Here is a 14,460-nt window from a genome sequence, read left to right on the forward strand (position 1 = left end):
ACATAAATTTATTCAATTTTCTATACCGTTCTCCCAAGGGAGCTCAGAACGGTTTACATGAATTTATTCAGGTACTCAAGCATTTCCCTGTATGTCCTGCTGGACTCACAATCTATCTAATTTACCTGGGGCAATGGGGGGCATTAAGTGACTTGCCCAGGATGACAAGGAGCAGCGTGGGTTTGAACCCACAACCCCAGGGTGCTGAGGCTATAGCTTTAACTGTTGTGCCACACACTTCCCAGGTATATCATTCCACATAACTGGACTAGCCACTGAAAAGGAGGATTTTGCTGTACCAGTGCCCCACTAATTTTTTTTCTTGTGTAGGGTGGTGATCTGGGTAGGATAAGTTAGCAAATGAGGATGCATTCATATATTTTGTCATCCTCTTTCTTTCACCTCCCTCTCCACAGTGATGGTTCTCTGTGTACCATGAGGATAAGTTGATCAATCCATAATGCTGTTGAAATTTGTTTTAAGTAGCTTCCTAAAGGCAAAGTAGGATAAACAATTACAAAAAGAATCCAACAGTGAGTTCTAGAGCCCTGGCAAACCATATGAAAATGTCCTTTTTTTGTTGTTGGCATAAAGCTTGACTTGACCATGGTCACATTGTTTCACACCATAACTTTGCTGGCTGCTGGGGCTCAGTCTTCACCTTAAAGCTCAGACACTTCATGTGCTTACAGACAAACCAGTCCCATGTTCAATTGCTCTTTTGTACAGGGAAAAAAATTATTATTGGACTTTGGGGGGTGCCATTTTGTTTGCTCATCTGTTAGATGCTGGACATCAATAGTCAACCAAGCAAAAAGTTGAACCAAGTCCTGGACTTACAGAAGTAAAAATCAATGTTTATTGGTGTATCTTAAAATACAATTCATTATCATAAAAATCATACATTGCAATTCTGGCCAGTAGCAACAGTTTACAAAACATAAAAATAATGCTGTATAAAAAATCAACAGTCCCTGTGTATCAAAGCAGTAGACCCTACATGGTCCATGTTTTGGCAACAAAGTTAAAGAGTATAAAAGAATGATTAAAGAAAAGCGTTGTAAATATTATTCCCAAATAATTAATTCCCCTTTGCTGAATAGCAAAGAACTTTTCAGAATAGTCAATTCTCTGTTAGATATTGATTTACATAAACGCTCCAACTCAGACTTCCCACTCTCTGCTGCAACCCTAGCCAGCAAAATTCATAATCTGAAATCGTCTCTCGTAGTTTCCAGCATAGAACCAATAATCAACCAACCTGCTGTAGGAAAGGAAGGTTCAATAGCAGACATGACCTGGAATCTTTTCGAAAACCCAGACTGGAACCTATTTCTCAAGCTCTACTCCAAATATGCAAAATCCAGTTGCCTACTAGACAACTGCCCACCCTCTATCATGAAATCTGCCCCCTCCCCATTTAAAGCTGAACTTTTCAACTGGGTTTCACTATGCTTGTCCACTGGCCACTTTCCGGTGGAACTTGGCCATATCCTTGTATCTCCTATTATTAAAAACTCAAAGGAACCAATCTCTTCGGCTTCCAACTACAGACCCATTGCCAATATACCACTCTTCCAAAAACTTATGGAAGGTGTAGTTAATCATGACCTCATGAAATACCTAGAGAAGTTCAACATTCTTCATGACTCCCAGTCTGGTTTTCGTACAAATCATAGCACAGAAACTGTCTTAGCTTCACTGACTAATTACATCTTCCATTTGTTTTCACTGGGAAAAAAACGCCCTGGTACTTCAGTTAGACTTGAGCAGTGCCTTTGATCTGGTTGACCATGACATTTTGCTCAGATGTCTTGACTCCATTGGCATCACTGGACAGGTATTAAACTGGTTCAAAGGCTTCTTAAAAAACCGCACTTACCAGGTTCACTGTAACGAAACCTTCTCCCAATCCTGGTGCAATCCCTGCAGAGTTCTACAGGGCTCCCCTCTATCCCCCTCTCTATTCAACGTCTACATGGCTTCATTGGGACATATGTTATCTGACTTAAAACTGAAATCATATATATATATGCAGATGACATCACAATTATCATTCCCATAACCTCTCTGACACAAGAGATGGAACAATTCACCTCATCTGTCCTCACCAAGATAGAACAATAGACCACACAATTCAAATTAAAACTGAACCCAGAAAAAACCAAGATTTTCTTGGCAAGTCCTACCTACAAGTTAACAAATACCTCTTTGAAATTAAATGGGCTAAACTACCCAATTAACCCTACTATCAAAATCCTTGGAGTCATCCTGGACTGATGCCTGACTTTCGAAGTCCATACTAATGCTCATGTTAAAAAATGTTTTTGTACCCTCTGGAAACTTCGCACCATCAAACACTATTTCGACTTCCTCTTTTTTCAACTGCTGGTCCAATCACTAATCTTAAGCATTTTAGATTACTGCAAAATTATATACCTTTAAGAAAACCATCAAACTCTTGAGAAACGTACAGAATGCTGCTGTTCGCCTAATCTACGATCTCAAAAAAATCAGATCATGTAAGCCTTTATTACAGAAAACTGCACTGGCTGTCGATGGAGGCAAGGATCATCTTCAAATTTGCTTGCCTTTGCTTCAAAACCTTAACAGGCTCTTCCCCAATCTACCTGTCAGAACATTTTGAATTTTCAGGCCCACCCGCACATGTAATGCCTGCCTGTTTGCCTTCCCGTCCTTAAAGAGCTGTATCTACAAGAGATTCCTTGATAGATCTCTGTCATTCCAAGCATGCAAATGGAATAAATGTCTAACCACCCTCATTTCAAATTCACCATCCTACCAAACTTTCAGGAAATCAATTAAAACCTATCTCTTTGATAAATTTCTCTGACTCCCTCTCTGCCTTGTATCTCTGATATGCCTCTGGATATACCTGACTAATCCCGACTTGCTAAGTTAATCTGAATGTCTTGTATGTAACATCGCTGTCTGTGTACAGTCTCTTCCTCTGTAAACTGCTCTGAACGGTTGTGGTAATGTAATGTAATGTAATTTATTTCTTATATACTGCTAAACTCCGTTAGGATTCTAAGCGGTTTACAGAAAAATAGACAATAGGGTGCATTAAAATTATAAGTAAAATAGGTACTTAGAAATTCCCTTACTGTCCCGAAGGCTCACAATCTAACTAAAGTACCTGGAAAAATGACAATTAGTAGAGTAATGAAGAAATAAAATAGAGAATAGATGAGAAAAATAAGAAAATAAACATTCTAATAAGACTACAATGATCTAAAGGACTTTGAAAGGTTGAAAAAAGAGGGGAGATAAGAATAGATGTAGAGGGAGAACCGTTGAAGCAATAGAATTCTGGGGAAATTTAAATGAAATTTGAATGATAAAATAAAACAAAATAAGTGGTAAAACAATAAGTGAGATTAAAAAATATATCGTAAACTAAAAAGAATTGAAAATAAAATCAAAACAGTCAAAACTGAAGTCCAGCTTGAACGGGCCCCCATAATAAATTAGTTTTTGTTCTGGTTAAATGCTGTAAACGTGTGGTACTTAGCTCGGGTAAGCGACTGCCTGACGGACTTCCCACACTCAGTTCCCCGACGGAAGATCTCCGTTTCGCTCTCTATAGGTTAATAAGAGCTTCTTCAGAACAGCATATACTTTTCTCCTTCTGTTGGAATGGGCTCTTGGTCTGACCTCTCTGGCACCTGGGTGTGGATAGTATGGCAGCCAGCTGTCCAGGTTCAGCTCCCCTCCAGCTGGTAGCTTGAACTGTTGAAGAAACAGGGCTGTTAGCTGTCTCTGCTCATGCTGTCCCTCCCCTACCCGAGCTAAGTACCACACGTTTACAGCATTTAACCAGAGCAAAAACTAATTTATTATGAAATTAGCATCAGTATAAAGTATTTACAAAAAATAAAAAGGCATTTACAAAAAATAAAAAGGCATATAGAGAAAATAAGACAGTATCCGATGATAGCCCAGTTGTGGGTCTAACAGCCATGATAAGTTCTGGCTGCTGACCTTGGGCACTTGAGGCATTTGGTCTTTGTCTCTATTTATATGCCTGCTCTATTCTTCAGTTTTATTGTTGGCTCAGATTAGGAGTTTGAGTATGATTACTACTAATTTTGATTGGGTGATATTTAAGTTGCCACTGGTTAAGTGATAATGAGATGCAAAACATGCAAATACCCTAATGCAACTTGTGATGATACACCGCAAGTTGCATTAGGACTCAAAAATCACAGTAAAGAAATTGCAGCAAAAAGTGTTAATTTCACTGCTCAGGAACAGCAGGCTGCAAAACCACATCCCAATGCAGTGTTCTCCCCAGGAACTTTTTTCCAGCCGGGTGGCACAAAAAAGTAGCAGGGTGGGGCAGGATGGGGAAATTTGGTGCTATGCAAATTACCCCTCCCTGCTCACAGTGAAGGAATAGGGCAGGGGTGTCCAACCCTTTAGCTTCCCTGGGCCGCATTGGACAAAAATAAATTTTCTGGGGCTGCACACTAGTTGATGAGCAAAAAAGAAAAAAAAGGCCAAGCAGGTCCCAAATTTGCAATCACTAATATAGAAGATGTACGTATCTAATAATAAACCTTCATTTAAAGGGCCACTGTGGAGAGGAACCCAAAAAAGCAGTAATACTTACCCTGACTGAGTGATCCCTCCATGTACACCGCTGACAGTGGGAGAAGCCACAGGCTTCCGCATCCCCACTCTGATGAGCAGGGATGTGCACTCCTGGTTTTCCCATTCACTTCTTTTACAGCTACGGTGAACCTCTTCAGAGCGGGGATGATGCATCAGCTGTCATTGATGCACAAGGAGGATCGTTCAGTCAGGGTAAATATTACTGCTTTTTTGGGCCTCCCACTTTGAGCTTAGGCTCCCTCAAAATGAACATCTCCCCTGCTGTAGCTAGTAGGGATCCTCAAGCCTCACCAACTGACGGCCACTTCCTCTCCCTCCAACTTTCCAAGTTCTGCAGCTGGCAGCAATATTGCAGAGCTGCTGCCTTTCCTCCTCCCTGCCCCCCCTCCCCCACATCTTAGCTTTCATGCATACTTGAAAGCAGTGGCAGCTTGAGGATATTGCCATTGGCTGCAAAGCTTGGAGATTTTGGGTTGTCATACTGGAGGAAGATGTCTTCAGGTGGCTCCAGTCCCTCCCCCAAATCAGCTGTACAGTATATGACTATGCCACTGAATACAAAAATAATTGTGATGTATATATCCCAAAGCTAAAATATTCCAGTTAATAAATTCAAAATAAAACAATTTTTTTACCTTGTTGTCTGGATGTTTTGTTTTTCCATCATCTTGGTCCCAGTTTCTCTTTCTGCTTTTTCTCTATCTTCAACTAATTCTCTTTCCAGTGTCTGCTGTCCATTTTTTTCTCCTCTTCTGTCATTCCATTTCCTTCTTATGCCTATCTCTAACTAAACAAACCCAGATCCTGCACAATCAATTGATCCTGTACAGTCGATGCTAACAGAAAACCATGTCCTTTTCAAACACAGACATACACCCTTGCCCAATATGGAATAATCACAAACTAAAAATAGAAATATGTAGACAAAAGTTAAACTAAACCACCAAGAAACCAGACTCTGCAATACCAGAGAAACAGTGACACATGTCCCCTAATACTGTGCAAAATATAAAGGCAGTAGATGTAAATTAGAAAAAACTGATACATATCAATCACCACTTTACAAATTATTAACAAATAGAAATAAAACAAATAACGAGAAATAAGAAAATACCATTTTATTGGACTAATCCATCTTTCAATTAGCTTTCAGAGGCCAAATCTTTCTTCAAGACAGTACAGTATACTGCTATTATGGTATCCTGTCCTGACCTGAGGAAAGGGGGTTTAGTCCCCATAAAAATTGCCTTATTTCCATTTCCTATTTATAAACTTTTATCAATAGTAAAGCAACAAAAATTTTTTTCTACCTTTTGTCGTTTCTGCTTCATCTTCTCTTCTTTCTATACAGCATTTGTCCTTTATCACTTCCATGCAACATCTGCCCTCTCTCTTTGCCCCTTCCACCCAGCCTCTGCCCTCTCTCTACCCACCCCATCCATCTACTTTCCACCCTCTCTCTCTTCCATACGGCATGTTCCCTCTTTTTATGTCCTTCAATAAACTGTATATCCTGTGCCCTTTCTCCTTTGTACATGATTCATTTCAGCTTCACCCCTCTCCATTTTTCTGTCTCCACCCCCTCCCCTATGCTCTGGCATCTCTGTCTCATTCCCTTCCCAACCCCCATGCCCTGGCATCTCTCTTTGCTCTAGCAGCTCCTTTTCTTTCTTTCCCTGTGGTCTGGCATTTGTCCTTAGTTTCCCTTCCCTCCCTTCATGCCCTAACATCTCTCCTCTCCTTCCATCCTTCCCCCTGGTCTGGCATCTGTCTCTTCCCCCCCCCTTATATGCCCTAACATCTCTCCCTCCCCCTCCATGATCTGGTATCTCCTTTCCCTCCCATGGTCTTGGAATCTCTCTTTCCTCTCCTCTCCTCTCCCTTCCCTGGTCTTCCTTCTCCATTCCTCCCTCCTTCCCTCTCTTCCCCTCCAATTGGGTGCAGCAGCAGCATTTCTCTTCCCCCCTCCACTTGGCCACACTGCAGCATTTCTTCCCCCCTCCCCCGCAGTGCCAGCATTTATTCCCCCTCTGCAGTGCCAGCAGCAGCATTTCTTTCTCTCCCCTCCCAATTGGCCACAGTGCACTGAGAGCAGCATTTCTCCTCCCCCCCCCCACAGCGCAGCATTCACAATTCGTTACAGGCTAAGACGGGGAAGTGAGGAGCGAAGTTTACAACTAGCTGCGCTTGCTTGCTTCGGGCCTTCCTCGCTGCCGGGTCCTGCCTTCGCGGAAACAGTAGGCAGGACCCGGCAGTGAGGAAGGCCTGAAGCAAGTAAAAGCAGCAAGTTGTAAGCGTCCCTCCTCACTTCACTATCTCCCGCCGTAGGCTCGTGCCCTCGGGGCTCTGCACACTATGCCGGCTTAGCAGCGTGCCCATGCGAAAATGGCGACCCACCGAGGCCAGAAATTCCACGGCTCCACGTTCCTCATACCAGGCAGAGTTGTTCAGGATACTCAGACTGCCATGCGCCTTTCCCCCACACAAAAGCTCCCTGTTGACGCGCACACGGTGCAAACTCTCACGCAGCCCACGCACGTTCTGCACTAGTTGCTCAAGTGGCTCATATAAGCCTATCTGTCCACTGGGGTCTCCGATGCGTGCGGTGGTCCCGTCGATGAGTGCAATGGTGTGGTGGCCTGTGCGCTGAAAGCGCCCACATGTAAGGAGTCAGCTGTAGGATCGAAGCCACAGTACACCTGTACACAGTACAGTCTGCGCCGCTCTGCAGTATTAAAAAGTCAGGCTGAGGCAGGAGTACCCTCTCGTTCTCTCTACCTTGGAGAGGGTGAACAACCTGTCTTTGTCTACTAAGTCTATTCCCTTCATTATCTTGAATGTTTCGATCATGTCCCCTCTCAGTCTCCTCTTTTCAAGGGAGAAGAGGCCCAGTTTCTCTAATCTCTCACTGTACGGCAACTCCTCTCTTAACCATTTTAGTCGCTCTTCTCTGCACCCTTTCGAGTAGTACCGTTTCCTTCATGTATGGTGACCAGTGGTGGATACAATACTCCAGGTGAGGGCACACCATGGCCCGGTACAGCGGCATGATAACCTTCTCAGATCTGTTCGTGATCCCCTTTTTAATCATTCCTAGCATTCTGTTCGCCCTTTTTGCCACCGCAGCGCCAATTCTACTCTCTCATATTCAGCTCAGATATTTTCAGTGGCAAAAAGCTGTTCTCACAATTTGTGTTGTATTCATTAACTACTGCTACAACCTTTAGCTATTAATGTTTTAGTCCATGCTTTTGTAATTAATTCTTTAGTTTGCTGTAATTCATCATATAAAAGCATACAGGCAAAAGAACTCAAAACGATTCAGTAATTCAAAATACAGCCATAAAAGTCATAACTGGTCATAAAAAATTCAATCATGTTATCCCACTACAGTACTTAAATCGTCTCATTGGTTACCAATACTGTACCATATTTAAAATTCATTCTACCGAAGTTCTTCTCTTTCTTAGTAAATTTCTGGCTCCTTATATGCCTTCTCAAACATGTAGACCGCTAAATGAAAATTGTTTTATAGTACCATCATTTAGAGAGGTATTTTTTTAGATTCTTTAGGTAATTCCATTTTTTTTTCTGTTCAAGGACCAGAAATATGGAATTTTCTTGCAAATAATCTTAGACTACAAATTTCACTTACCCCCCTATTTTTTTTAGAAAACCACGAAAGCAGTTTTGTAGCGCAGGTTGGCACGCTGAATGCTGTGCGCTGCTCCCGACACCCATAGAGTTCCTATGAGCAGAGCATTCAGCGTGCCAGCCTGCGCTAAAAACAGCTTTTGTGGTTTTGTAAAAAGGGGGGGAGGTTAATGCTTTTAATTTCAAACAATTTTTATTGACGACAAAGGAACACCACATATCTTGAAAATAAAAGCAATACATAATCCGTAGCCAATTCAATAGAAAAGTAACAAAGAATATTCCAGTCAGCAAAAGTTTATAGGTAACATTTTCTCCCCTCCCCTATCCCCTTATACCCCACCCTATCTCCCTCTAGAATCACCCAAAAGATAACCCAGCAGATCCCATTATGAACAATATCAGGAACCAGGGCACTTTAGGTCCCTGATAATATCACAGCCTTCAAAGGTTCTCCAAAGAACCAATTGAGAAAAGGAACCCCCACACACACACACATGTTACAGTTCAATACAAAATCAATTATAACATATTCAAAAGTAAGTTGCAACCCCGGAGTGGGGGGGGGGGGTTGCAAAGACTGCAAGTAAGCATCCCAAATAAAAAAATTTTCTGTCTGCCCGGGTGATCCTCAACATTCTTGCCTCCCAGGTAACCAGAACATGGAGCTGATTTCTCCACTTACAAAAGGATGGGGGCTCTGGGGAAGTCCAAGACTGCAACATCAAAATCCACTCCTATGCCAACGATATTCAACTGATTAGCCCAAATTACCAACCTCCTTTCTGACATGAAAAACTGGATGACAAATAACAACTTGCATCTGAACGCCTCCAAGACTGAACTCTTATGGATCAGAAAGGAAAATGCCAAATCCACCCGCCCAACACTATCATGGGAATCCACCTCTCTAACAGCAGCAGATCAGGTACACAGCCTTGGATGGCCACCTGTCCCTATCCACCCACATCTCGCAGGTGGTCGCCACTTCCTTCTACTACCTTCGCCAACTGAGAAGGATCAAACCCTATACTTCCAAATCAGACCTAACTCAGCTCCTCTACGCCTATGTTCTCTCTAGGATGGATTACTGCAGGGGTGTTCAATGTCGGTCCTCGAGGGCCGCAATCCAGTCGGGTTTTCAGGATTTCCTCAATGAATATGCATGAGATCTATTAGCATACAATGAAAGCAGTGCATGCAAATAGATCTCATGAATATTCATTGGGGAAATCTTGAAAACCCAACTGAACTGCGGCCCTCGAGGACCGACATTGGACACCCCTGGATTACTGTAACTCCATAGTTAATGGAGTAGCCAAAAGGAACTCAAACGCCTCCAGCGAGTCCAAAATGCAGTGATCCACCTCCTATACAACCTCAACTACCACGACCTCATCTCCCCAGGCCTCCGCACAAAACACTGGTTACCAATCAATAAACGCTGCACATTCAAGGCCCTTGTAATAGCGCAGAAATGATTCTACACCACCACCCTAGCCTATATAAGATGTACACCCCTACCTGCCTCCGAAGCGGAGAAACGACTTAATCTCCCCTGGAAGGTCCCTCTGAATGGAGACCACCCACAAACTCCCACAGTCACTTCATCCTACAGCTTTGGAACCAACTTCCCCCTCAAATCAGATCACAGAACTCACTGATGACCTTCTGAAAAGCTGTGAAGAACTTTCTTTTTGACTAAAGGTCCAGCCACAAACAATCCCCTCTGAACTCTACTGCCAACGACCACTAGTTGGTGACTACCCAGGTCCAAATTACTGTAATACCTCCCCAGGAATCTCTTATGAATGTTGCTGCCCCAGGCTTGTCCTTAAATCACTGTATTGCCAAAACGTACTCTTTAATGTAACCTACTGTGAATGTTCATTTGAAATCTCGTTCTGAGATCCCTGGAGGACGGGATAGAAATTGAATTAAATAAATATGCATTTGCGGGCCAGGAGACATACCTTACGACAGAGGAGACTGTGCCCCCTAGAAATCCCCTGAAACATCAGGGCACATTCAATACCAGTTGTTCTACCATGCCTTCCCAAGGGCTCCCCAAAAGATTCTGCAAATAACGACATATGGAAGACCAAAACCTTTGGATAAACCAGCAGGTCCAAAAGGAGTAGGATATTGTGTTGTGCTTAAATGTCATCAGGAGCCTATCTTATGTAGTTGTTCTTACAGTCCTATAAAGCACCTGAAGAAAACACTCCCTTAATATCGCTCCCTCAATCAATTTTGGTAAGCTCTGGATGTTGCCCAACAGGTCCCAATTATCCAAAGACAGTTGGAGCTCCTGTGCCCAAGCATCCTTAATAGGCTGGACATCTTTACCTCCCTTTAGAATACGGAGTGCCATATGCAAGGAAAAATGGAAGTTCACTGGCGCCACCCCAAGAAAAAATCCCCGGATCTCTTACCCCAGGTTACAATTCAACTTTTACACTAGGAGGGAAGCTATATGGTGTTTAACTTAATAGTACGTCTGATGAAGAGGGGGAAATCGCCCAAAAAGATGATTATTCAGGTGGGTAGCAGGAGAACTTCGCTTCAGCGACCTCTCCTGAGCATGGCGTCACGTGATCTCTGGGGTTTAATGCTTTTTTTTAAAAAAAGAACTCAAAACATTTTTATTCTTCCATTTTATTTTTCATATGCACTCTAGAACTCTCCAGTAAGAACATTTAGACCAGGGGTGTCCAACCTGCGGCCCAGTGAAGTATTTTGTGCGGCCCTGGTTGAGGGCGATGCAGTGCTTTCCTCTGCTGCCTCCTGGTGTTTACCGTCTTGCCGGCTCCCGCCTCTGTCTTGCTGCAGCGTTTGTGCGTTTATGCGGCCCCAGAAACATTTTTTCCAGACAATGCGGCCCAGGGAAGCCAAAAGGTTGGAAACCCCTGATTTAGACCTAGTCCTTTGTGTGTTATCTCTTTCCCATCAGAAATTGTAGTTCTTTCCCGTTTCTATTTTGTTTATTATTTTATTTTTATTTGTTTTCATTGATATTGTAAGTTGCTTAGATATGATTTGATATGTGGGATATGAAATAATAAACTTGATGAATTTCTCTTCCCCCCCCCCACCAAATTCTTTATAAAAAAAAAAAGAAAGAAATGACAGAGCTGGTTTGTAAGTGGGCTTTTCCTGTTTCAGATTGCTTGTTTGACAGAGAGACTGATATAACACCTTTGGAGTCAGCTGTGAGTGTCCTGGAGATGCTTCAGGAAGAGTTCCTCGTTGCTGAGGAGGTGCTGAATCCTAGTAAACAGATGCTGAAGGAGGCAGTAAGTGTAATCCAGAACCTTGGTGAAGGAAGGTATAAAGGTGTATATATTGTGTCCAGTTTAAGGCAACATGTGCCTGTGTCAAAAGGGAGTGGAAGATGCAGTAAGAGGCAGCGCTTATATGTGCAAATGGTGTTATTTTTAGCTGAACAATTTTTGAGCTAAAATCAACTTTGAACCCTCCCCCCACACACACACATAAAATACCTCAACCTCTGGCAATATGAGTGCAAATTAACAAGACTACCTCTATTTCAGGAAACAAGTCTCTCCATAAGTCTTGTAATGGACAAACCAAAATGCTCTTTCTTAAATGGGCAGGCAGCTAAGGCACAAAATACTCTAATTCAATCTGTTTGGGATTTTACAGGCAAGATTATATTCCTAATCACCTAAACAACAAAGCAAATAGACTCAATTTATATTTTTTCATATTAGGCAAGCGCAAACCCCCACTCACTGAAGTCCTAATAGTTGAGAGTTTACGCCCTCCCCAACAAAACTTTGATACCAATTTAAAGCCTTAATGTCTTTATTAAGGTGTTTTAGAGACAATATTTGCATAATATACAGCCAACATGGAAACTCCATCATCTAATATGTAAAGAGAAACGTAAATGCATCCAGATGGACAATGTTGTTAGCTATAGAGATAAATAAGGATGAAATATTTATTTTTTTTTTTCCATGAAATTTTATTGATTTTATAATAAAACCAGTGTAACAGAGGCACAGAGCAGTACAAACACAAACAATGTTATATAAAGATACAAATCAAATACAGTCATACATTAGAGGTTTGCAAATAATTCAGTGAAGGGGACCAACAAGAATTAGCAGACCGAAGTTGACCTTTACGTTCGTAGACTACCATTTCATATTTATGATGTAAAACTAAATTCCACCAATGTTGGACATGAAGTAAGTTCGCAGATTTCCAATGAGTTAGAATCAATTTCTGAGCAAGTATAATTAATATATCAAACAATTTTCTTTGAGAGTCCAATAGGTCAATATGTATGGAATGTGATTTGAAAATTATTATAGATAAAGATAGTTGACAATCTAAATGAAACATTGACTTCATGGTGGACCACACATCTTGCCAGAAAGAAGTAACAAATGAACATTCAAAGATCATATGAATCAATGAACCTTGACCCGTTTTGCAGTTCCAACATAAATTAGAAGGTAAGAGACCTGCAATACATAGTTTATGAGGGGTCCATAGAGCCTTATGGTACAAAAAGTACATAGATTGTAATGTACTAGCTGATGATAGGGACCTCAGAGATTTAGACCAAAGAAGCGCCCATGCTTTATTACCTAATGGATGTTCACAATCTTTTTCCCAAATACTCGTAAGTGTGTTATTAGGTAAGTTATCATGAATTAGGGCCAATTTATATATTTTAGAAGCAGTATGTCCTGTTGTCAATAGAGCTGAAGCAAGATTGGAAATGGTCGGTTGTTGAGCAGTAATAAGTTCAAGAAAGACATTGTTTGAGATACAATGATGAAGCTGCAGCCATTGAAAGTAAGCTGAGGACGGAAGAGTAAATTTAGTTTGTAAGGTGGAGAAAGGAAGTAATTTACCATTAATGTCTACAATATCTTTTAGTAGGAAAATTCCTTTGTCTATCCATTCTTTCCATAAGAAAGGTTTTTTTGTTTATGAGAATATTTGGATTATACCATAGAGAGGTATATAAAGAAATAGCATAAGAAATTTCTAGAGTAGAATCAAAATCTAAGAGACATTGGATTGTCGATTGTATCAAGGGATATATAGATGGGCTACGTGTTGCTGTTAGATAGGCAGAAGGAGGGAGAGGAGACATCATTTGTTTTTCAATCTCGAGCCAAACTGGTGAGTTAGAGTCTTGGTTGGAAAACCAGTATAGACCTTGGTGAGTGATGAAAGCTTTTTGATATGTACAAAAATTGGGAAAAAGAACTCCACCAGCTTCCTTTTTCAGTTTAAGTTTTTTAAGTGCTATCCTAGGTTGTTTATTTTTCCAAAGGAAGGAAGACAAAAGGGAATCTAACTTTTTGTAGAAAGCTGGAGGAAAAAGACAAGGGATCATAAGTAAAATATAATTTATTTTGGGCATGACCATCATTTTTAATGTTTCCAAGCGACCCCACCATGAAAGGAATAGAGGGTGCCAAGAGTGAATTAAGGTTTTAACAAGTGTAAGTATTTTCCATATGTTAACTTCCATAGTTTCCGAGAGGGATTGAGTCAATTCGATACCTAGGTATTTTAATTTGTTGAAGGCCCAAATTAAGTTATAAGGTTGAACCATAGCTGAAGTAGCATAGTGATTTAAAGGAAGAGATTCCGTTTTATCCTGGTTAAGTTTGTAGCCTGAGAAAGAGGAGTAACTAACTATAGTATTAAGAAGTTCTGGTATCGAGATTTCCGGATTAGAGAGATATAGGAGAATATCATCTGCATAAGCAGAGAGTTTAACTTCAGTAGAATTGCATTTTACGCCAGATATATTTGAGTTCTGCCTAATTTGGATAAGTAAGGGTTCCAGGGCGAGATTAAACAGATATGGGGAAAGAGGACAACCCTGTCTGGTTCCTCTATAAAGTTGAAAGGTGGAAGAAAGAGAATTATTCGCAATAATTCGAGCTGACGGAGAAGTATAGAGGACTCTAATCATTTGAAGAAACGGGGATTGAGCTCCAAACCACTCTAAGATATGAAATAGATAATTCTATTCAAGTCTATCAAAAGCCTTTTAGGCATCAAGAGATAAGGCTATAACTGGTTCTGGTAAGTTGCTGGCTATATGTGAAAGATGGAAGAATAGTCTAGAATTATCTGCAATGAGTCGATTGGGCATGAAGCCAATTTGAT

The 14,460-nt window shown here is 41.3% G+C and overlaps 1 protein-coding gene across 8 annotated transcripts in view; it reads left to right on the forward strand.

Moving 5' to 3' along the window:
* The window catches only part of LOC117359371 (telomeric repeat-binding factor 2-like), a 110,487-nt gene that overhangs the window by 2,494 nt on the left and 93,533 nt on the right, over positions 1-14,460 (forward strand). For all 8 annotated transcript variants that reach the window (XM_033942016.1, XM_033942017.1, XM_033942011.1 and 5 more), the window contains exon 3: positions 11,458-11,588. In XM_033942016.1, the coding sequence (XP_033797907.1) occupies positions 11,458-11,588 (131 nt within the window). The remainder of the gene's footprint in view (positions 1-11,457; positions 11,589-14,460) is intronic.

Source organism: Geotrypetes seraphini, chromosome 4 (genome assembly GCF_902459505.1).
Source record: "Geotrypetes seraphini chromosome 4, aGeoSer1.1, whole genome shotgun sequence".
Taxonomy (NCBI): Eukaryota; Metazoa; Chordata; class Amphibia; order Gymnophiona; family Dermophiidae; genus Geotrypetes; species Geotrypetes seraphini.